The sequence below is a fragment of the Nelumbo nucifera genome, chromosome 1, assembly GCF_055504915.1.
Source record: "Nelumbo nucifera cultivar China Antique chromosome 1, China Antique-T2T, whole genome shotgun sequence".
Classification (NCBI taxonomy): domain Eukaryota; kingdom Viridiplantae; phylum Streptophyta; class Magnoliopsida; order Proteales; family Nelumbonaceae; genus Nelumbo; species Nelumbo nucifera.
Window position 1 is genome coordinate 96,835,922 of NC_142649.1, and position 24,763 is coordinate 96,860,684.

The 24,763-nt window shown below is 37.0% G+C and overlaps 2 protein-coding genes across 3 annotated transcripts; one reads left to right on the forward strand and one right to left on the reverse strand.

Annotated features, from left to right (window-relative positions):
* Positions 1-5,409: 5,409 nt before the first annotated feature.
* On the forward strand, positions 5,410-6,105 carry LOC148803586 (uncharacterized). The gene has a single exon (XM_088896885.1). It carries the CDS (start codon positions 5,410-5,412, stop codon positions 6,103-6,105), a length of 696 nt encoding a protein of 231 aa, XP_088753011.1.
* A 7,281-nt stretch (positions 6,106-13,386) lies between these two features.
* Positions 13,387-19,653, reverse strand: LOC104610600 (uncharacterized). 2 transcript variants are annotated; one of them, XM_010277303.3, is made up of 7 exons: positions 19,473-19,645; positions 18,975-19,317; positions 18,217-18,446; positions 17,874-18,132; positions 14,687-14,866; positions 14,456-14,611; positions 13,387-14,328 (listed from the first exon to the last, which is right to left on the reverse strand). In XM_010277303.3, the coding sequence occupies exons 2-7, from the start codon at positions 19,002-19,004 to the stop codon at positions 14,155-14,157; spliced, it is 1,029 nt and encodes a 342-aa protein (XP_010275605.1). In that variant the 5' UTR covers positions 19,005-19,317; positions 19,473-19,645; the 3' UTR covers positions 13,387-14,154. The 2 variants fall into 2 exon arrangements, with proteins under 2 accessions (XP_010275605.1, XP_010275606.1); XM_010277304.3 differs by lacking the exon at positions 14,456-14,611 and having other exon boundaries at positions 18,975-19,653.
* Between the last annotated feature and the right edge of the window lie 5,110 nt (positions 19,654-24,763).

The following is a 24,763-nucleotide window of genomic DNA, read 5'->3' on the forward strand; positions in this document are numbered from 1 at the left end:
TCTTATTTAAAAAAATATAAAAAAATTGCATATTAATGCCAAAAAAGGGGTTTTTCATGAAAATAGCAGGGCAAGGTGCCTATGGCCCCTTGAGATGCATAGATCCTGAAAAGTTATCCAAAATTAAAAAAAAATCACCCTAATTGAACATTGGAATACAAAGTTATGGCCTCCGAAAGTTTTACATGCATTGAGTGTGTAACCCGCGACCCGGTCATCAGGTTGAATTGGTCAATGGTTGAATCGGTCGTGTTGAACAATTCTTGACCAAGTTAACGGTTTTTGACCATCTGGCGGGTCTTGACTGAACCAGACTCAGAATCCTGATCGGGTGATGATTTGAACAGTTCGACCGACCAGGTCAATGGTGGGTTGAAAACATTGATATTACCTATCCAGGCTCATGAATATCTTTGCACCCACGCGGTGATGCCTATAATGTCCCACCATCTATCTAAAAGAAAGTTCCTATATATTGTTCATTTAGAGCTTTAGAGCTTAAAATTCATATCAAACGGAGTGAAAGTGACAAAATCATTAAAATGGAAACCTCTTTAGTTCTTGTTTGATGATTAAGTACTTGTTAAAAGAAGTACTTGCAAGCTACTTTCCCCATAAGTGCTTATATTGACACAAATGACAATTTTAGCCCTCACTTCACTCATACATATAAACAATGCTTTTCACATGTTATACTATACATGTCAACTAAGAGCCCACATGGATCTTCACGTGGGCTTCCATGTGGATTCAATAATAATAATAATAATAATAATTATTATTATTATTATTATTATTGTTATTATTGTTATTATTATTATTATTATTATTATTATTATTATTATTATTATTATTATTATAAGATAAACAAACAAAAATAGACATGGAACAAATATAAACCAACTAAAGCTATACATCGAACTTACGAACCAAACTGGCATTCAAAGAGGAACAAACAAAAAAATGGAAGGTAAAACAGATATGCACAAAAAATCTATTAATCAAAACAGAAACCCTAGAAACCTTAAAATCCCGTATGAAACCAAGTGAAGTGAACAAGGGTAAACTTCAAAATGTTAAACAAAACCAACTTACCGTCTTCTTCCTCATCATCTTCGTCAACTTCGCCCCTCTCTTCGTCATCAACTGCTTCTACATCCCCAACTTCCCTCTCGTCTTCCTCCTCTTTGACCTCCTCTGAAAAAATAAACAAAGAGAGAAATGAGGCAAACACGGGGAAAACAAATGAAATGAATCACCAAATTTAAAGAAAACAACAGATGAAAACACTCCGAAGATCTCTACCTTCGTCGTCGGACACCAAAGCTCTACCACCCATGTTTTACAAGAGAAAATCAGTCGAAAACCTAACCCTAGCTAACGGAGAGTGCTTAGAACCAATACGAAAACTTGCACAAAAACCAGAATAAAGAAAAAATTATATACTAGGGGGTAGAGAGAAAGGGAAAAAGATGGGTGGTTGGAGACAAAGTGGAGGGGCGAGATAGTGGGGGAGATGATAAACGGAAGATCGAGGGGAAGAAGATGATGAACAATGCTTTTTGGGCATGAGGGTATTTTAGGCATTATAAAAATTTATCAGGGACTGGGCATGAGGGTACTTCTTCCCCACTTTTTTACCAAACACCCATAAATATTTAAAAACCACTTAATGTGTGGTCCATGTCTTAAAATAAGTACTTGTTAAAAGAAGTACTTCTTTTAAGTGTTCTCAAACACTACCTTAATATAATTGAACAAAATCTTTCAATAAGACCAATAATTTAGACATGTAGTGGATCAAGTTCTTCATTGGTGGAATGTTTGTAAAAGAGATACTCAAGTGAATCAAATTAGTTGCATCACTCCGTCTATAATCCTTTGGACCATATGGAAAGAAAGAGTTCTTTCTTTCGTCTATAATCAAATTAGTTGCATCACTCCGTATATATGAAGGTAAGAGTTCTTCATCCTTATTACTTATAGAAAATATTAAGAAATGGTTGAGGGACATCAATGCTCTTACTAATGATCCTCTAAAAGCTTCAAAACGAAACAAATATAGATGGGTTAGTTAGAAATTTCCAAGTAATTTTGCTTACAAGATGAATGTGGATGGGACTTGTCGTGGCAATCCTAGTGAAAGAAGAGGTGGGGGTTTACTTAGAAACACTTTTGGTACTCTCATATTTGCTTTTCACTATTATTGTTAGTGTCGAGTATGTAGAGGTATTTCTGTCTTTGTGCTTGTGTTTAGGTGCTGATGTGTAAGTTTATGTTAGATTTAATGCCCCTAACTTAAGTAGGGGCATATGTGACTTTTTCATATTATTTTAGTAATATAAAATACATCTGGCCGAATGGGAGAGTGTGATTTTTCTCTCATTCGAACTAGAATATTTTCTCCTTGTTTATCGTTTGTTCTTCTCCTTTCTCTCTTTCTCTCCTCTCTTCTCTCTTTTTTCCTTGACTGTTATCAGTCTAATAGGCAGGCTGAACATTAACATGGCATCAGAGCCAAACTGAGCAAATTGGATCTACCCAGAATTTTGTTATTTGCGCACCCAACCTAGGGTTTTCTCTTGTTTTCTTTGCCATCAGCTAGAGATAAGGGAAAGGGCTGAAAAAGAGTGATCGCTCTCTTCCCTTGGAGGTTTCTATGCCTCCAGTTGTGGTGTTTGTGGTCGGTTGCGGCAGTTTCTAAGAAGCCCTCCCCTAATTGATGAAGAGAAGATGGCTGATTTGTGTGGTGCAATGGGTGTCTTGTGTGGTATGATTTTCGGGTGATCAAGTAAGAGGTTTTATGCATTTTTTCTTGGTGTGAATCAAATGAGAAGTCTATTTCAGACTGTATGGTGGGATTTCATATTATAGTGCTAGGGTTTGTTCACCCTTTAGTGTGATTCGAAGGGGGGGTGGTCCTCAAACAGTACTATGAAGTTTCAAGCAGTCGTGGAGTTGGATTTGTGGTGTAAAGAGTGCAATTTGCAGTAATAGTAAGTGCTGAAATCAGTGTGTAGTGTGATATAGTGTGCAATTTTCCGAATTTAGTAATATCAGAATTCAGCAATGGGGACAGCAGTGATAGCAAGACTAGTGTGGTGGTCCCTACTAACTACTTGAATGTTCAAATGACCTCCATTAAGCTGAATGGAGAAAATTATGTACCTTGGGCCAAACCTGTAGAAGTCTTTCTTAAGGCAAAGAAGAAGGTGAAGCACATAAGGGACGAAAAACCTTCCACCGATTCTCATGAGTATGATGATTGGGAGCAGGCAGATGCACAAATCATCACATGGTTATGGAATAGTATGAAACCCAAGATTAGTTTAAATTTCATGTTTCTTGATACTGCCAAAGAAGTGTGGGACCATGCTAAGAAGTTGTATTCGGGTCAAGAAAACACAACCAGAGTATATTAGTTGTACCACGAATAGTTTAATCTACAACAAGGTAATCAAAGTCTTGAGGAGTACTATGCTAGCATGAGAAACATTCGTAATGAATTGAATGTTTATCACCCCTCACTTCTAATGTCAAAATTCAGCAACAACAGAGAGAACAACTTGATGTGACTCGGTTTTTGGTGGGGCTGAAATCTGAATATTAACCAATGCGGGCTTAGGTACTAGGAGGGTCAGCTCTTTCTTCCTTAGAAGAGGTGTTTGCTCAACCTAGGAGGATTTCCATTGGATCTACCGAAAACCCAAATATTTTCGATAAATTAGTCCTAGCAGTATCCAGAGGCCGTGGTGTTAGAGGTGGAGCTCGAGGAGCTCAGTCTGGAAATAGTGGTAGTAGTGGACCGGCATATGGCTGAAGTGGTGGTAGTGGTCCTACATATAACCATGGTGGTGATCGTATTGGAGGTCGAGGAGGTGTACACACTATGGTATGGATGGACATACCATTAATTATTGCTATGACTTGCATGGTCCACCTTCAACTTGGGCCAATCATGCCATGACTAGTGACAATAGCTTCAGACAGGAGAGCCATTCAGCCAATCAGGTACCTCATACATCCATAGATGTTACTGGGAAGGAGATGATGAGTATTCCCCGTAATGAGTATGAGAGGATAATGCATGCCACATCTCAGTAAAACACGACCACTCTCACACACTCAGGTATGGCTTGTCTGGTATCTACACCTCATCCCTGGATTATTGATTCAAGAGCCTCCGATTACAATACTGGAACTCCAGGTGTGTTTTCTTCCCTCTTATTGCCCAACATCACAATCTCTTACCCTTGCTAATGGTTTCACATCTCAGCAAAACGCGGCCACTCTCACACACTCAGGTATGACTTGTCTGGCATCTACACCCCATCTCTGGGTTATTGATTCTAGAGCCTCCAATCACATGACTGGAACTATATGTGTGTTTTCTTCCCTCTCTTATTGCTCAACATCACAATCTCTTACCCTTGATAATGGTTTCACATCCTCCATTTGTGGTGTTGGTAATGTTGACATGGACCCTGTATCCCTATCCTCAGTTTTGTATGTCCCTAAATTTTCCTTTAATCTTATGTCTGTTAGTAAGTTGACCAAGTCTCTTAATTGCTTCATTACCTTTTACCCTTCGTGTATTTTTTAGGATCTCAAGACGGGGATGAAGATTGGTGCAATTTTCCTTTATCTTGATGGTAGTGGAAGTACGTCAACAATTCTCCAATCATCCCTCTCTCCTCTCTAGTGGCACTGACGATTTGGTCATCATTCACTGAAAGTTTTGAAGTCTTTGGTTCCTTCATTGAGTCATCTTTCTGTTTTGGATTATGAGCTGTGTTAGTTGGGGAAATGTCATCATGTTCCCTTTAATCCTAGAGTTGATAATCGTGTATCGAGTCCTTTCTTTTTGGTTCATTCAGATGTTTGGGGTCCTTATAAAGTGATGTCATACAATGGATATAAATATTTTGTCATTTTTTGTTGATGATTATTCAAGGATGATGTGGCTCTATTTAATGAAAGAAAGAAGTGAATTGTTTACCATTTTCCAAAAGTTTTATGTTGAGATTCGCAACCAATTTGGTGTTCACATTAAAATTTTTCGTTCTGATAATGGCCGTGAATCTCTCTTCATCATTTCAAGACTACGTAGACCAACATGGCATTATCCATCAGACTTCATGTACCTACACCCCACAACAAAACAAGGTGGCTGAGAGAAAGAATCGTCACCTATTGGAAACAACTCGGTCCCTCATGCATCACAAGAATGTTCCCAAATCCTTTTGGAGTGATGTAGTGCTTACTTCTTGCTTCTTGGTTATTCGGATGCCCACGTCTATCCTTGATGGCCATGCCCCATTAACTACATTGTTTCCTACATTGTCTTCGTTTCCTCTCTCTCATCGAGTTTTTGGATGTGTTTGTTTTGCTCATAATCTGGGGCCAGGAATGGACAAGTTAGATGCACAGTCTATTAAGTGCATATTCCTTGGATATTCCCGGACTCAGAAATATAAGTGTTATCTCCCTAGATCTCGATGTTTCTTTGTATGTGCTAATGTTACTTTATTTGAGTCTACTCTATTCTTCTTGGGGTTCGGTGATGTTTCTTCCTCCTCATCACCTCCTCTCCTTCCTCTTCCAATTGTGGACTCTGTTCCCCTTGTTCCCATAGTGACCAAGTCTTTGCCTCCGGTGCCACCACCTGTTGAACGACCACAGATCAATCACATGTATACACATCGCCCACGTGTACCGGCACCTCCTCTAGCTTCATCATCGTCGACAGATCCGGTAGTTGTTACCACACCAGCCCCAACCCCAGTATCTGATCTTGATCTTCTCATTACCTTGTGGAAAGGTAAGCATAGTTGTACCATTCATCCTATTTCTATTTATGTTTCACTGACTCACCTTTCCACTTCTCATTACCAATTTATCTCTTTGTTATCCTTTGTTGTTATAACTAAGGATATCCAAGAAGCCCTTGCCTCTCCAAGATGGTGTCGTGCGATGGAAGAAGAACTCTCAACTCTGGATCATAATCATACATGGGAACTCACCACTCTTCCTCCTGGTAAGCAGGTTGTTTGCTGTAAGTGGATTTATACGGATAAGTACTTACTTGATGGTAGTGTAGAGTGACTAAAAGCTAGATTAATTGCCAAAGGGTATTCCCAAACTTATGGTATTGATTACATAGAGACTTTCTCCCCGATTGCTAAGATTGGTTCAATCCGTGTTGCGATGTATGATTGGCCCCTCTATTAGTTTGATATCAAGAATGCCTTCTTGCATGGTGATCTGCTCAAGGAAGTCTATATGGAGCAACCACTAGAGTTTGTTGCTCAGGGGGAGGATGGTAAGGTGTGCTGATTACTGAAGGCCATTTATGGGCTTAAACAGTCTCCTTCAGCATGGTTTGGCAGATTTAGTAAGGTAGTAAAGAAGTTTAGTATGAAACAGTGCCAAGTTAACCATTCTGTCTTCAGTCATGACTCTCAAGCAGGGAAGATTCTATTAGTGATGTATGTAGATGATATTGTCATTACTGGGAATGATAAGATGGGCATTGACAGGTTGAAGATCTTTCTGCAGGAACATTTTCAGACAAAGGACCTTGGTAAATTGAAGTATTTCTTGGGGATAGAAGTAGCAAGGTCCAAGCATGGTATTAACTTGTGTCAGAGGAAATATGTTCTTGATTTGCTTGAAGAAACATGTTTGTTAGGTGCTAAACCAGCTAAAACTCCTATGGAAACAAACACTAAGCTGAGCAGTGATATGGGTGAAGTGTTTGAAGACCCTGGCAGATACCGACGACCAGTAGATAAACTGAACTACCTAACCATCACTCGGCCAGACATTTCATTCGCAGTTAGTGTGGTAAGTCAGTTCATGCAGAAACCTCTAGTTCCACATTGGGATGTGGTTATAAGGATTGTGAGGTATTTAAAGGGGGCTCCTGGTCGCGGTTTGATATGCAGAAGTGGTGGAAAACTTGAAATAGAAGGATATACTGATGCTGATTGGGCCGATTTTATATCTGATAGAAGATCTTCCACAGGCTATTACACTTTTCTTGGGGGTAATTTGGTGACATAGAAAAGCAAGAAGCAGACAGTTGTGGCAAGAAGCAGTGCAGAGGTAGAATATAGAGCTATAGCACATACTACTTGAATATAGAGCTATAGCAGACAGTGGCTAAGGAACCTTCTACAGGAGATGGGATACATTGTTGATACTTCAATGAAGCTCTACTGTGACAATCAGGCTGCAGTTCACATTTCCTCTAATCCGGTGTTTCATGAGAGAAGTAAACACATAGAGGTTGATTGTCACTTTGTTAGAGAGAAGGTGCCAAGTGGAGTGATAGACACTGCATATGTCAACACAGAGAACCAGTGGGCATATTTGTTTACTAAAGGGTTGAGTCAGGGGAGAGTGGACTACATATGTAACAAGCTAGGATTATATGATATATACTCTCCAGCTTTAGGGGGAGTGTTAGTGTCGAGTATGTAGGGGTATTTCTGTCTTTGTGCTTGTGTTTAGGTGCTGATGTGTAAGTTTATGTTAGATTTAATGTCCCTAACTTAAGTAGGGGCATATGTGACTTTTTCATATTATTTTAGTAATATAAAATACATGTGGCCAAATGGGAGAGTGTGCTTTTTCTCTCATTTGAACCAGAATCGTTTCTCCTTGTTTCTCTTCTGCTCTTCTCCTTTCTCTCTTTCTCTCCTTCTCTCTTCTCTCTCTCTTCTTTGACTGTTATCAGTCTAACAGGCAGACCGAACACTAACAGTTACTATGATCAGTCTACTTCTATTCAAGCAAAATTTCTAGCTTTGTATGATGGTCTAAGCTTATATTTGCAAAGAGGCTATAAAGAGATTAAGGTTGAAAGTGATAACATGATAATTATTGACATTCTAATGGGTAGATCATATTATCCTTGGAATACATCTTGGACAGGATTAAGAACTTAGTGAAAAGAATGAATTTTAGGTGGGCCCATATCTTACGAGAGGGAAATCGCTGTGCTGATCTCCTAACTAACAAAGGAATTGATGAAAGATGCATACTTAAAGTGATCAATGGTAATTCCCAAATTCCTAGAGATTTGGCTCATTTTGTTCACGAAGATAATTTGGGTTTGCGTATCCTTAGAATTAATTAGGTTTTGTTAGAATTTTTTTTTTCTTTGTTTTTCTTTGTGTGGGCTTCAGATGGTGAGGGAGATTTATGTATGCTTGGGTTATGGGGCAAGGCGGGCTAAGTCCTCCCCTGTTATTACAAATTTTCCTTTTGAAAATGGTTAATAAAATTTAAGATAATCACCCCTCCATCTGGTAAAGTTTGGGGTTAACAAAACACCAATAATTTAGACATAAGAAAGAAGAGTATCTTGTATTCAGTACCTAATTGAAAGGCAATATTTGGGACATTTGTCCAGCATTCAACATCAAACAATAAAAAAGAAAAAGAAAACATTAGTCGTTACTATATATGGTAGGGCTGCACTATGCGATTGTATTTGGATTGGACTGAGGATCATTTTAATTCTATAGTATTGATCAAAATCAGTGTTAGTGTTGCCTTCAAATCTAAGAATATTGCTTGGCCATCAGCTCAGCTCTGACGGGTTTGAATATCTATTACCCCCCTTTTTTTAGAAGCTATTTATTCAGGTAAATGCACTTTATTCGGGTAAGCGTTTTCGAGATAAATAAAGCAATGACTGTTTTAACCATTGAAAGCCATTATTATAAGGAGTATTTTTGTCTAGTCCTAGTGTTGGCAACTTTCTCCCCACCCATCTTGGAGATGGGTAAATGATACCCAAGGAAAATGAATTTTCCATGAACCCCATATAAATATGAAAAAAGAACATGAATGAATATGTTGGCCAATGAAAATCAAAATCCTATTGACTGATTCCCCCTCCCCCCTCTCTCAACATCCAAAAAATGAAGAGACCCTTAATGTCTTCAATGTAATAATACCTCATCTCTGTATTGTAATGTAACAAAACAAAGAAGATTTAGTTGATTAACTAATAAATACGATTTCATATTCTTAATAATACGTAGAAATAACAAGAATACTGTTATAGGGATGTCAGTGGATTGGGTTAAATGGTAAATCCAACTTGGGGGGAGGGGTCGGGCTTTCGGGTTTAAGGTCATGATAGGATTTTGATCCTTCAACCTGACTCGTTGCTGGAGCGAAGCAGCTAACATACCAACTTCAACTTAAATTAACGATTATTGAATATATATATATATATATATATATATATATATATTATAAAAATGCAATTGAAAGGCTATGGGTGATGATCTGGTTGGGTCATTATTGGGTTAAACCCTATAAGATCGAATCTGGTTCGAAAAATGCTCATTATTTGGTTGGGTCGGTCAAGGTTCGGGTTGAAGAATTGTAGGGTCGGGGGTTATGGTTGAGGTAAACCCATCACCCATGCCGACCCTGACCCGTTAACATCTCTAAATATTAAATATTGGAAGAAAATGTTGAACAAAAAATAGAAGACAACCCTTGGTCATTCCTCCCATGCCAATGCCATAGCCCAAAATTCCACCAGCAGTATCAGATTTCAACTCGAGCATCATTAAAAGGGTATCTCTGATGTCCTCGATACATAATAGAAAACCCAACTTGTGATGAAAATTACAATTCCTGCAACCGTGGTCACAGGACTCCCTTGCGATTCCCCAAGGCCAAGGCCCCAATGAAAAACAAACAGAGATAAATTCAGAACATAACGAAAATGGTATTTCTATTTCAACTGTTGGTTTGTCATCTGTGTTTCATTGGTGGGTGAAGGGAATCCTGTGTCACAGGAGATGTGCCATGACTTTTGGGTTTTGGCCTTTCAACAGGGCACAGTAGCAAGATATGTTTTTAGTTGCTCCTTCATCAGTGCCAAAAGACACTCCCTTTGCACAAACAAAAAGAACAAAAAAAAAAAAAAATCTTGCCCCCAATAACTCGCAAGGTCATTAATTCATGCATCCTTTTCCAAAACATCAGAATCTAGCTTCCGTATTTTCAAATTTCAAGGGGACCAACCTCCTGGTCCTCTCTCGAGTATAGGTTGGCTTTTGTGTCCAAATTACAATTTTTAATTGGGTTAAAACTTTACAAAGTTTTGAAATTATTCAGAAGGAAACATCATAGGAAGTGGAAAAAAGTGGCTTGATCAACTCTAAGAAAGAATGTATTCCACCCAATTTGGTCCCCTCTAGTTTTAGGTTTCACTAAACTAAACTTTGATGATAATAGTGAAGGAAATCTAGGTCTGTCAGGCATAGGGAGAGCCCTTAGGGATGATAAAAGTCAAATTATTGCATTGTATTCTGGTTCTATTGGATGGGGGACTCTTAAAACTGAAATATTGGCTGTCTTGGAAGGTTTAAAAAGAGCTCAAGAGTTAAATATCAGAAAATTGATAGTGGAAGGTGATTCTAAGTTGGTTATAAATTGGATGATGAAGGATATTTTTAGTCTGTGGAAGTTTCTGAATGACAAAAAGAAAGTTAGACATCTCACCCAAAATATGGAAGTCAAGTTTTAATGGATAAAGAGGTGCGTCAACTCCTTGGCCAAATAAGGGGTGGGAAGAATTAATTTCTTCTGGACAACATTGTAATCTGAATTGCTTTCTTGGAAGGGTTAAGAGTTTTTACCTCTCCTTTTGTACCTTTTCTATTATTATCTTTTAATAAAAGTCTCTGTCATCTATCAAAAAAAAAAAAGATCTATCACTCAAAACTGTTAAGAAATCTGCAATGGATCTCAAGATACAGCTCCTTTTGAATGCCATATGATTCAGTGTCGTTGAGATCACATAAAATTTGTTCCCTGAATGAGTTGGGAATTGTCCACTTGTGTGGCCTTTTGATCTACATGAGATGAGCAATCAGCTGCAGCTGCAGTTGGGCTACCCATGTTGGGAATGGGAGCTTCTTATTGCAATAGTTACATTGCCAGTCTCAGGTTATCATTTCTCATACAGGATCTTCAACCAGTGTATTTCGGATTAGAGAATTCATAATAATTTCCACTTGGTAAAGGATCAAACATTGGATATTGATGCATATCGATATGATTGATACTCTTTCTTTATTTATTTTAGTTTAATCAGCCTAACAGGGATATATTCTATCATCCCAAACTTTCAAAACCCAACAAGACACACATTAATGAAAAAGGTGAGAGAATTGTCAGAATTAACTAATAAGAACCACATAAGATGCCCATTTTTGTGGAGCGTATACCTAGAGATCAAGAGAAGATAATGTCATCTTAGGCTCTCAAGGGTAGGGATCTGCGACCAGCATAACGCTCCCAACAGGCCACTGCTCCAGTCCCCACGAGCCCACTCTGTTGCTAGCTGGTCTAGGGCCAGTACAGACTGTAAGGATTGAAAATGACGACCTAGACCTACTAAGTGAACACGCCAGAAACAAATGGAAGGTGGGGACGGATGTCTTACAGGAATCAAAACAACACCAGTAATCCATACAACGCTGCCTGCCCCAAGCCGATAAAGTCTGTACACTATTTGAATAATGAATAAACTCATGAGGGCCAATGGCGATGGCCCCAATAGCCGCAGCAGGGCAGGCTGTCCAAGTTGTAAATGCCTGGGCAGTGTCACAGAGTTCACATCAATCCCACAGCACATCCCAACTGTGTCCTTTCAGCATTACATGCTGTCATGTTCTGAATTTGGGTAGAATACATGGATAATCAAGTTTCTTTCTTTAAGGAAAAAATTATTAATGTGATCTCAATTTCCACCACGCCGGTTACTCGTTTCATATGAAGTGGAAAAAACCATCTGCCCAGACCAGATGGTCAGAGTCAGAGCCACCGGAAAGTACTGTTGTCTCTGTGCACCATATGCAGGCAAAAGGCCTGCTCCCCATCACATGGCTGATGGCACCTGGCCCCAATTTGAGCCGAGACAGGATCTGCGCCTCACAGGTACATCCCACCATGCATTGAAAACATCTTCGATACTTCTGTATTATTATTTACAAGAGATGCACTCAATACACGGTGGAATGTGCCTGTGACAAGCTCCGAATGAGGAACAGATCCCAATTCATCTGAGCCTTGCTTTTAATAAGGAAGCTAGTACAACTAGCTGGGGGGCACGATATGTGGTGTGTGTTAAAGGCTGCAAAGGGGATCTGATTTTTCTGAATTTCAATCCCAACCGTATCAAGTTCATGTTCTGATCATTTTGAGTTTAAATTATTAATGACTTAAAAGAAAAGATTCATTCCAATCCAAATATCAATAGATCAAATTTGGATATAGTATATCCATTTTAAATTCGACCCATTTTCAACTTTAAGGGGTAGGGTTGCAGGATTGCAATCAGGTCGGATTAGGTATCAATCCACCCACATCCAAGTCCAATTTGATTATAAGAAACTCAAATCCAAATATAATTAGAAATCCCATCAGATCCAAGTAACTTGGGGTTTGATCTGAGTCCTCCTTATCATCTTTAAAATAAAGAAACAAAATAAATAAAAGATCAAAAATAAATTAAGGGAAAATTCCCGATCAGGACCCTGTATTTCGGCTCAAGTGACACTTTGGTCCTCAAACTTTAAAATGCGACAATCCAGTATCTAAATTTTCAAAATGTGACAATTCAGTATTTACCGTTAACCATTCCGTTAATAAGCCATTAAGTGACATTTGAAAAGTCAAAAATGCCATCTAATTCTCTTTATTAATCATCCAAACGTTAACAAAAAAATGAACAATCCCAAATCCTAACCTCTTCTATTCAAAAATGTTGGTGACTGTTTAAAAGAATCTAGAATTTGGGACTGTTCGTTTTATTGTCAATGTTTGGATGGTTGATAAAGAGAATTAGATGATATTCTTAGGGTATTTTTAACTTTTCAAATGTCACTTAATGGCTTATTAACAGACTGATTAACAACAGGTACCAGATTGTCACATTTTGAAAGTTCGGATACTGAATTGTCACATTTTGAAAGTTTAGATACTGAATTATCGCATTTTAAAATTTGAAGACCAAATAGTCACTCAAGCCAAAGTACAGGGTACTGATTCGAAATTTCCCATAAACTAATCACCCTTTAACATGTGTAAAAAATTAAGAAACATAAAATAATTGACTTATTTATTATACATTATATATATATTATTTAGGCACATGTCACCTGCAATTATTATATATTATATAAAACCTAATCCAACTAAGACTTTAATGGGATCAAATGGATTTAGATACACATCCGACCCAAATACTGAAGGAACAAAATTTTAAAATCTGGGTTTATGATTTCACACTTCAACTATGATAAAAGAAAGACATGCTACCGGAAAAAGTTATAATCAATCAAGTGGTAATTAAAATATCAATGTGGGCCGTATAATATTCATATCAGTGCACCTAGAAATATTTGGATGCACTGGTACACTTTGGGATGATAGAAGACATCTCTCTAATACTTATAAGATATTATAAAAATAGAGCATTGGTCATATCGATACACATTGATAACCCAACTTTTGGCATCAGGCCTGTCATAAAAGTGATAGTCAATCAGGTGGAATTTATCACAATTCACTAGGTGTCTTGATTAGTGATTGGTCAAAGCTCTTCCAGTATCATGTCCTGTAGAGTTTTCATACTGTATTTATGCAGCTGCAGTTCTAACACGTATGTCATACCAAAAAAAAAAAGAGCATTTAAATGAATTGTATATTTGTATACGCTCAACTGTTCAATCCGTTTGAGATTCGTAAACTTGCCTAGCTTGTGATTAAGGTGCCAGATCTAGAATATACAATGGGCTAACTGTTTTCTTTTCCTCCCTTGATTTTTTTTGATTCTCTTCTACATAACAAGGAGACAAGTAGAAAAAAAATGCAAACTGGAAATGGTAGTGAGCCAACTGAGAACATAGATTGCACCTTGAGACCTTGATGTCAACTCGAATTGAACCAGGTCATTACTTGGGAAAAGAAGGTGATCAACCAAGTGTTAATCAGAAGGATTAAATGAGGAAAAAAGGAAGTATTGCACCCTTCTTGCATCCAAAATTTGGTGTGGGGGCGGGGGGTTTGTTTTGCTGGCTCTTGTCACGGAAATGAATGAACTGAAGGTGTTATTTACATTTGATAGTCTGCATGGAGGAAGCTCTCATACCGTGTTCCCTTGAGTGTTTTGTGGACATCATCCCAGTTCTCAACCTGCTCTGATAAGGATCCCTTGTGTATTTTTACTTGGCGGCTCTTTAGCTCTTCCGGTGGTATTCGTAAGAACTCCTGAACATCCATTAGCTTCTGCAGAAAATCAATGGAAAAAATGATCATATAAACCAGACATAGTGAATGATAATATGGAGCAGTATAACATATTTGATTCAGGAAACGGAGTATTAGAGCCAATTGGATGACAAAGATTTCTTACAGTGCGGTTGTTTATAATATCCTCATAGTAAAGAATAGTGTGGCGTGTGCTTTTGAAGTATTCTAAAGCTTTGGCAGTTGTTGCTTCCACTTGCTTCAGATTGGGTATTAGTAGTGTGGAATTGATTATGGGCTTGAATTTTGCAAGTATTTTGGCCTGTAACCAGTTATCAATTTTGAATCCAAGATCTTGTATGTGTATGACGGAGAGAGAGATATAACAGAGACCAACCTCATGTGGTGAATGAACGTGAGACTTGTGGGTTCCATTGAGTAACTTGGCATCTCGATCATAAGAATTCGCCAGAACTGAAATCATCCTGCGTAGAAGATTTCTTCGAAAGAGGAATATTGCAGATACACCCCTCCGATTGAAATACTCTACTATTTCTTGGTGATGCTCCATCACACCCTGCCACGTTTATTGCAAGACACGTTAACCTCACTGAGTGGAGCTTATATTGCCCATATATACCATTCACATAGCCATGAAAATGTTGTCGAAAACCAGTTAACACTAACAGTGAAGTATCAGACATAAAGGCAGTACTTCTTTACTCAAATAAGTAGGGATATAGCTAAATCAGAGTAAGATGATTCAAAAAGACAGCTTCAACTACAATTTTTTGCTCTCCTTTCTTTTTAAATTGATATTTCCTATTAGTCTGGTTTTTTACATATCTGCTGCCAACCATAATACATGTTGCACCAAATTCTATATTATTTTGTTAATTCATGTATATGACACTTACGAAAAGGAAGAAGGCTGGAAGGAGCCTATGAAATGGATGGTGATGGTAGCACAAACTGATTAAAGAAAGTTTTTTTTTTTTTTTTCCTTATTCCTTTCAATTATCTATCAATTACTTGCACTTTTTTTTTTGGTGGGGGGAGGGTAGTTTCATTATCAATTGCATAGATTTTGCTTCTTTCAAAGTACAGGATAATAGCCTTGAAGGCTCTTGTCTTTATTTCTTTTATTTATTCTCTGTTCTAAAAAATATATACTCCTTTCACCATATAATGAACACATGTATACTGTGCATTCATGGAAAAAGGAAATTAAGTGGCACTTTTCCAATTTTCATGCTTACAATACCATCATGAGATTTTCTTTTTTTTTTTTAAACATTGGACTTGCAAATTGACGGTTTCCCTTCTTTCTATTTTGCAACTGGAATTGGTTGTTATTTTATTAACAAAGTTCCAGTTCAACCTATCAAGAAATTAATTATCTGTATTGATTTAGAGAGAGGAGTATTAAAAAATAAGCCACTATTTTATTGTTTTTCCTGCTCATACAAATGCTAAAAGAAGAGATGCTTATTCAGATACAAAAAGAAAAGCAATACTATAAATGGTTCTGTTAAAGTAAAATCCTGTTAAAATATGAATTAACAAGAAATCTTTGTTACATTTCTATTTCCAATCATAAAGTATATATAGATTTCCATATGTATAAGAATACCATCTTCATCCCTAAAAAGAAAAGGAAATTAAGAATATTTTGGTAACAAAAATCAAGAGGCAACCATCAATATGGCCAAGAACTTAAACAACATGCTCACCCTGCCCCTAAAAATATAAGAAGAAGAAAATAAACCATTGAAGGTTGAATTCTAATTATATAACGAGAGAAGTATCCCCTTCCATAAACTTTCATTCTCCGGGGTGGGAAACTTGGTCTTGTTTCTATTCTGTTTCTAAATAATTCTCAAAATGACTAAGAGATTCATTATTAGAAAGATAAAGGACACGAAATTTACTCAATTAAGTGCAAAGTTACCTGCCCACCTACAGATGAGGTAAGGATTGCAGAGTGTCAACTCATCTTCTACTTTTTTAATACTTATGAGAACAACAAAGGATTCACAAAAATAACAAAATTAGTCTAAACCTCTTCCTTTTCTTCTGTAGAGCAGTTGCTCTGCACATTTTGGGTAATAGTTCCTGTCGTTTCTAATTGAGTTATAATTACTCCCCTCACCCCACCCACATACAAAATGGAGAATTCCACTGAAGATTATCTAGTAAAATGCACTTCTTGAATGGCAAATTTGATAACATGCAAAGATGCAAATCGGTTGTGGCCATGCCCAATCATTTTGGAATTAAGAGGAACAATTCTAATATTATATATTTAAACAGAAAATGCAGAATAATGATCCATCCAACATCTTAATTTACTTGCTTACCACTTCATAATATTTTATATGAGCAGGCGGATTTTTTTCCTCAATGTTAACAGAGTGCCTCAAATTAATGGATACAAGTCATGGCAACATTGGATACCATGCTGGCACTTGGCACTTGGCACTTGGCATGACACTTCTTATAAGTTACAACATAACGCTCCAGACTGAAGTCGGTAGAAACTGGACATTTAATATTCATTTACTACCAATTATAGTCACTTCATTATACCATGATTTCTACAAGTTGATGTACTAGACTTACAGTGTCATTTTGAGAGATCATAGGGTGACCCAGTAATGGCACAACCAAGCCATGCATGCAGAACTGCCTATCAATGTTCTTTAGGACAAAGCTTCTAGAGCATATTTAGAAGAATGAAGACTAATTAGAATTTAAACGGAATAGAAGCAGAAAAGGACAAAGCATAGGGAAATCATGGTGCTATGGCAACTTCTCTACATGGAATAGAGCCAGAAAAGGACACATTAGAGGATGCTTGTAATGGAATGGAGCCAGAAAAGGACACAGCAGTTGCTCTACAGAATGAAGACTACTCTAAATGGAATCATGGTGCTGCCATCAAAATTTATCTTAAGAAAACCATTAGGGGATGCTCTAAATGGAATAGAGCCAAAAAAGGACACAGCAGTTGCTCTACAGAATGAATACTCTAAATGGAATCATGGTGCGGCCATCAAATTTTAGCTTAAAAAAAAAAAAAACCATTAGGGGGAGAAGTCCAAAAGAATAGAGCCAGAAAAGGACACAGCACAGGGAAATCATGGTGCTATGGCAATTATTCTTAATTTAAAGTGTTAGACACAGATAATGTGGTATAAGCCCCATTTTTTGACTGTATATTGTAACATGGTAATTAATCTGCTTTTATCATTTTTTGAAATATGTGAAGCACTACATTTTCTTTAAAGAACCATGTACAAAACATCCTTGTTTGAAAATGAATATTGCTGGTTACAGAATTCAATCTAAAGAAATAAATGTTTTTGTCTCAGCTAGAACAGATGTGAAAGAATATTGTAGAAGAATACTATCAAGCTCTACAGGTTATTTAAAGGAATAACTTTAGATAATAGGTGTTTAGCAACAAGTTTACACAAAGTACATAGGAAATACATGATAGACTCCATTATCTCTCTCTCTTAGGCAATAACAAGAAAGGGAAAAATTGAAAATTTTAACTTAAATCCCATGAAACTATTCACCTGATTAAGCATCCACTTGAAGCCAACTGCAGCTGAGCACCCGTTCTTGGATGCACTACTGAACCAGTCAAGATTGTAAACCGTATCCAGTGTTTTCAGTATTTCTGAAACATTACTCCTCCTCTGTTTAACGGAAAAGATTTCCCCATTTGAACTTACATTGATATGGCTGTTTAACAGTGTCTCAAACCATCCACTCCCAGATCTCTGCATCGACAAGATGGCAAAGAATCGGACAGGATTGCATGTACACTCATCCCTGTTAATGCACCAAACCCAACATATGAGCAGACCCAAATGTGACCATACATCCGAAAGAAGGGAAAAAGGAGGTCTTCTTTACCTGCTGAAGGTGTTGGGTTTTGGGTAATGTACATACGGAATTTCCCACTGTTCAATACCCGAAGCATTACAAGGCCTATCAATCACCTGGACGCTTATGAATTTTGAGTGGGTGTTTATCTGTTTTAGACAGATTAAACATATATAAACACCACAAGCCATGGCAAACATCAAAACTACCATCCTCAATACCAATGGAGACTTCTTGGTGGGCTTTATGATGAAGCTATCCTGTAAGTAAATACATCAGATGATGATATGGGTACCAGGACAAGTCAAGTATGCAAACCAGAAATGTAACCCATCTGAGAAAACTAGAGAAGAAACCTTCACGAGGAAAGAAAGAAAAAGTGAACAATCTGTTATGTAAAAGAATATGATCCTTACAAGTTATAACATACAGATGGGAGTAAACTACAACATTCCATCTGAACAACCTCGCAAAAAACGTATAAGGAGAAAAAGGAAACAAAATAGGTGAAGGTAATGTGGGTTACACTCTGTTTGAATCTTCAATAAAACCAAAAAAAAAGAAAGAAAGAAAATGAAAATAAGCAGACATTCTCCTATCAAATCCTTGACAGGAACACAAACCCATCTGTTAATCATGCAAAAAAAGGAAAGAGGAGAAAAATTTTCAAAAAAATAAGAAAAAGCGAAACTTTCAAGAACACCCACACAGCTTTTACCCAAATCAAAAATTCTGGAAGAAAAAGGTGAACAAATAAACGGCAAAGAAGAGTCAAGTATCATACACACCTTATTGAAGAAAGAGAAATCCTCTGCCATCTTCAGAAAGGTGTAAAGGGCATTTGGAGTTAAGGTTCTTTTCTCAATGTCTTCAGCTCTGCTCTGCCCTGCCTCATAGCTCTCTCTTCCCCTTTTCCTCTCTATTTCTCCTCTCTGCGACTCAGCGTGAGGCAGAACTGTAGGAGCTTCCGTTCCGAGCCTTTTCTCGTGAGAATCGACATCATTAACACTTGCACGCGCTCGCTTTTCCCCTTCTTCGTCCCTTTGAATCTAATAATCTATTTTATTTATTTATTCTCTCTCCTAGTCTCCGTCCTGTGTCGACGTGTTGTTCGTCTTTTTGAATTTGGTACTTAACACCACCCACAAGGCCACAAGACCACGACATCAAACAAAGAAAAAAAAATATGAAACAGGTCTAAATAAAGGCAGATCCCAATGAAGCAACACAAACTCCGTGAGCCAATAAAAGGTAAGAGAAGAAAGTAAAGGAGGAGACCATCTCACCAGTTTTCAGCAACTGCCCTATGTTATTGTTATTCACTTTTGTTTCCCGACCTTGGGTTTTGTTTTTGTTTTGTCTCTCTTGGCCTTAGGTAGTCTCCATCTACAGTAGTTGACGTGAACTTGTACCTGAATTTCCATTACTTTAGCTCAGGAAATCGCTAACGACCCGGACACAGGGAACTTGATCAATTATAATATTATATATATATATATTGCTTAAAATGGATATATAAAATCTTCTCTATCTCTCAAATTAGTGGCTAGAGAGTGTTTGTCTATTATATTCTATTTGGTGATGAGTATCATATAACAAACAATTTGAATATTTAATTAAGTTGATTCTCTGTGTACTGTTCTGGTTTATAGCTGAATTGGTTGGGAGATGGAAGAGAGAGCTGGGCAGTCTCCACTCTCAACAGACGCAAATCAAGGTCAAAGCTTTTAATTTCCGGGATTATTCCTTGAGTGGGGGAGTGTGGGACCACCATTCACCAATGACCAATGCATTGCTTGTTTGGCACGTGGAAAACAAAGATAGAATCATCGACAGTGAGTGCTTATCTGCTGTGATTCTATGAAAGAAAAAAGTTGGTTAGAAAGTCAAAATTGAAAGCCCAAACGATATGCAGAGGAAGTGTTCAAACTTCAAAGTCTGTTGGTTATCCACGTAAGCAGTAAGTATGAGAAATCAAGCACGTCACTACCTACCGTACGGGTACGGGTTTGGGAGTGCGCTGGACGGCTGGCATTCAAGTCCACCGTCCAAACGGTGGGTTGCATATAATTCGCATTCAGGTATGCATACTCAGATTTTGAGACCGGATCTGCTCCTCACACCTGGCGCCTCATACGCATATCCTACCATACATTTGGAACATCTCCCGTATCAATTATTATTCACGGGAGATGTTCTCAATGCATGGTGGATATAAATGTGAGACGCCCATTTGTGAGGAGCAGATCCCGTCTCCTCAGATTCCACTCCCGTTTCACGAAAACGACAGTCGGTGGATCGGATTACGTTGTGTTTATTAGAAATGAGCTGGAGGCGTTGCGTGTCGCGATTCTGTTTGGGTCCATATATCAGTGTTACGTTACGTTTGCGTTTTAAGTAAAACGACGCATTTGATTAGATCGTTGAGGTTACAAGTTACAACCGCCAGGTGTTGGATCCGTTGTTGTTTATTTAAAAAATGGCGCCAGTTTAGTGATAGATAGCTGTTTCTTCCAATAGAATTTGAAATGCTGTTCGGTTTCTGTTGCGTTAGTTAATATTTCCTAACAGCAAGAGGTATTTTTACTTAATAAGCTCATGTGGAGTTTACATCAGCGCCCCGCAACGCTCCGCCGTGTATTGAGAATATTTCCTGTTGACAATTAAATGTGCATGTGGGACGCCTGCTGTGGGGTGCTGATGTGATCTCGCTTATGTGGTGCCTAAAAACTTTTTACAACAGCTTATTTTTTAAGATGAATGCCGTATAAAATTTTTATTAAATAAATACCAACTGAACCAAACAACCCCTAAAAATGTAATAAGTGGAAATATCAAATAAATGTTTAGTCTAAGGGTTATTGGAGCTGTTGCATTCAAATGATGTAGTGCTTACCTGATTTATTATGTGACAAGTTATAAATATAACTCAAGTAGAAATTTTTGTATAATGCATCAGCATTCGTCACCGGTGACCATTTGGCCTGAGATCCGTCTAGACAGTCTAGACAATCGGTTTTGTTTCAATCTTAATCCAGTCTTTGGTAAAAAGCTGTTGATTTGACCCGCGATCCATTGGTCTGAATAGTTGAATCATTGACTCATTTAATCTATTCAACAGTTTTTTGGCAATTTTTTTTATTTTACTTATTTATTTTTTAAATTGGAATGAACCATTCATTCAAACCAGGTGATTGAACCATCAGCCTGGAATATGGTTTCACTTCCGGATCAATTTTTAAAATCTTGATAACCACCCCTCACCATCATACCAAACAGCCGTTAGGTCATCAGCCTCGATAGGTTCAACCCAAGACCAATCCCCCAAGGTCTTGAGATGCCACTTGCCAGTCCAACTTTAGGCTTCTCAAAGCAGAATGCAGCAAAGATTCCTTTTTTTTCAGTGTAATTCATAGATGATCTGCAGCTCCAGAAGATCATGCCTAACTTCTTTATTGGTTAATAAGCTTAGATAGGTTGATGATTAGTGATGGGAGAAACACATATATTGAATTCAATAAACAAAATCAACCTGTGCTGACCAGAATGAATGATCAAACTTGTTTTAAGGATTAAAGTATTAGTATTGGATATTGTATCGGACAATTTAGATACGAATATGGATACGGATACATTTAGGAAATACATGAATCCGAACAAAAAAACATTGAAACACTTGGATATGCTAAGAAAATGCACACAAATTCTATAAATATATTAATAGCATCAAGTTTAATGTCAAAACAATTATAAATAATATATAAATATATAGGAATTGTATATTTAAATGACATATATATACACATATGAAGAAATATATTATAATTAATATAATAACACATGTAGATATTATATAATTTTATTAATAATGCTTCAATCAAGAATCCAAGGCAAATATTATATAGATTTTTACAAATTAATACATACAAAAAGCCAATATTATTTTATAATCTATTAAAGTGTAAGGCATAAAATATATGCAACTATTATATTTGAATTATTATATAATTTTTTCTATTTTTATTTTTTAACATTAACAAAATTTCAACTAAAATCAGACTGGATAAGGAACCATTTTACAGACCGGCTCTCAGGTTGAATGGTCTAACACCATTCAATTCAAACAGATGGCCCATTCTGAAAAAATAATAATAATAAAATAAAAATGGTCAAAAACCATTATCCAAGTTAAAGGTTTAACTGAAAAACTGCCTGGATCAACAGTTCATTGACCAAATTAACGATTTTGACTAAAAACAATTTTAAAATAAAACAGAACCGACCAAATGACCAGTTTCCAGTTTTTGCGGTCCGCTCTGATTTTGAAAACCATGCCCACGATCCGTCGATCTGAACACAAAAACAATTCAGCCTCCAACTCGATCGGTTCTTAAAACACTGATTGTATTTCACTTAAATACGGCTGATAGAATGATAACATAAGTACAGAAGTGTATGAAATCATACCTTCTTCTCTTTTACATTTGTATTTAGGGAGTTGTATATTGACAAGTGTGGGTACACGCACATTCTGGGGAGAGGTGGCAATATAATGCTCCTCTCGTATGAAGCTTATTTTACTCCTTTTCTTTTCTTCCTTTTAACACATGGCCCACTAACTCGTGAAAGATTTGTTGCTTTGAAAGATTTTGGTGAAGTTCAGTAAATTCTGGTGCTGTTTCTACCAACCTATTTCAAATGTGAGAAAAATTGGGTATGTCATTCAACTTAAAGTTTGGGAATGTGTTCTTTTAAAAAATTTGGAACTCTTTTCTGAAATGTCAAGATTTTGCGTTTTTTTTCTTTTTCAAAGTTTTGGATGTGATGTTAAATTACAAGCCGAATAATATAAAATGCAAAATATAATAAAATAATTAAGTTTATGAAGAAAAAATCTCAAATCCTGAACATTTTGAAAGATTCAATTTCAGACCTTGGGTCTAAAATAAATGGATGAAATTTTTTAAAATTTAAGGAGATTAACACATATTGGATCGCCCAAATTGATGATTGATAAGTTGAGTTGGTTTGTGTTGTTTTCAGGAGGAAATATGAGGCACTGGAGTCAAGTTTCTAATGAGCAGGAAAAGTCTCCCTCCCATAAAGAAAGTTGCACCCCCAACATTTGAAAAAGGGAAAAAAACTATGATGTTAGAAAGAGATGATATCAAACAAAACTCTTAGGCTGTCTTTGATGCAAAATTATGGCAGTGCAAATGTTTTGGGTGTAAATTTTAATTTATTTTTGTTTCAAATTTTATCTTATTTTGTTTGATTGTAGTACAAATAAAGTAAAATAAGATCTAAAGCAGAATAAATTAAAATCCAAAACAAAATTAAATCAAATTTTGCATGTTTTTTTCATTTGCACTCCTATACATTTGTACTGATACAAATAAAATTGTATTGCAATCAAACATAGCCTTAGTGAATTTTAATGAAAATTCACCTGATTGATTATCACTTTTATGATTTTATTATAAATTTTTCTGGTATCATATTTTTCTAGCATCATAATCGAACCCTTTGAAAAAATCCTATACATTGTCACAACACCTTGATGTGTTTAGTGATGGAACTGACAAATACATTTTATATGATTGATAAGTATATATTGTGGAAATTGAATTAATAGAAAGTAAATCATGTCGTTTGTGTAAAGGTGGAAATCCTATCGATGTATGTTTCAATTCCTCAACATCTACGACACTAATGATATGGATTAATGATAGATTATGTGCCATGTACCAAGTGCAATTCGATCGGAATATTTTATTATTTATGGAAGAGTTATTTACTAAACACCCATTATTTGTGAATTTACAAAAACCTATCCAATAATTTGTGTAATGAACTTTATGCTCAAAGACGAACTTCATGTAAGTGGGTAATGCCTATCCAGTTGTGTCTAAAATGGGTGGGGTGATAACTAGCTTCTTCCAATGTGGTGTCGTGATCTTGGGGAAGTTGGAAACGACACTCCGCCCATAGAGGAGGTCACTCGTTACATTAGGTAGATCGCTAGCTGAACTCGGGTCAGGCCGATAGAAGCAAGTCACCTCTTATGCTGACCTGATGTTTTGTCGAACCAATTACAATTCGGTCTACTAAGGTGGTGCCGAGGTCGTTAGGGCGGCTACAAGGTGTTCGAGGCACTCTCAAGGCTTACTTACGTGGTGTTGAGGTGTCAACTGACTATTCTGAGGTGCCATGTGTTATCACGTTACTAGAGGGCAAAATCACCCCTCATCAATTGTCCCCCACTCCTAAGTAGCTGGTGAGTCTTTGTTAGACAGTTTTGTATGCCCTTAGTTTCAATCTGATTTGATGTACTTTTGATATTTAGTATAAATAAATAAAGTGCATGTTTGATTCATGTTGTTTGGTATGATTCTATGTAAGACCCTAAAACTGGACACTTAATGAGACTCGTGTTAGTTTTAAATGTTCACAACCATTGGATAAGTCTAGGGAGGTTTATCCTATCAAGGTTGATACTGGTGTGCCGCCAAGTGTTGGGATGGCCTGTCTTGACCACCAGGGTAAGACCCAAGGCATGTGCAATATGGGATTACTC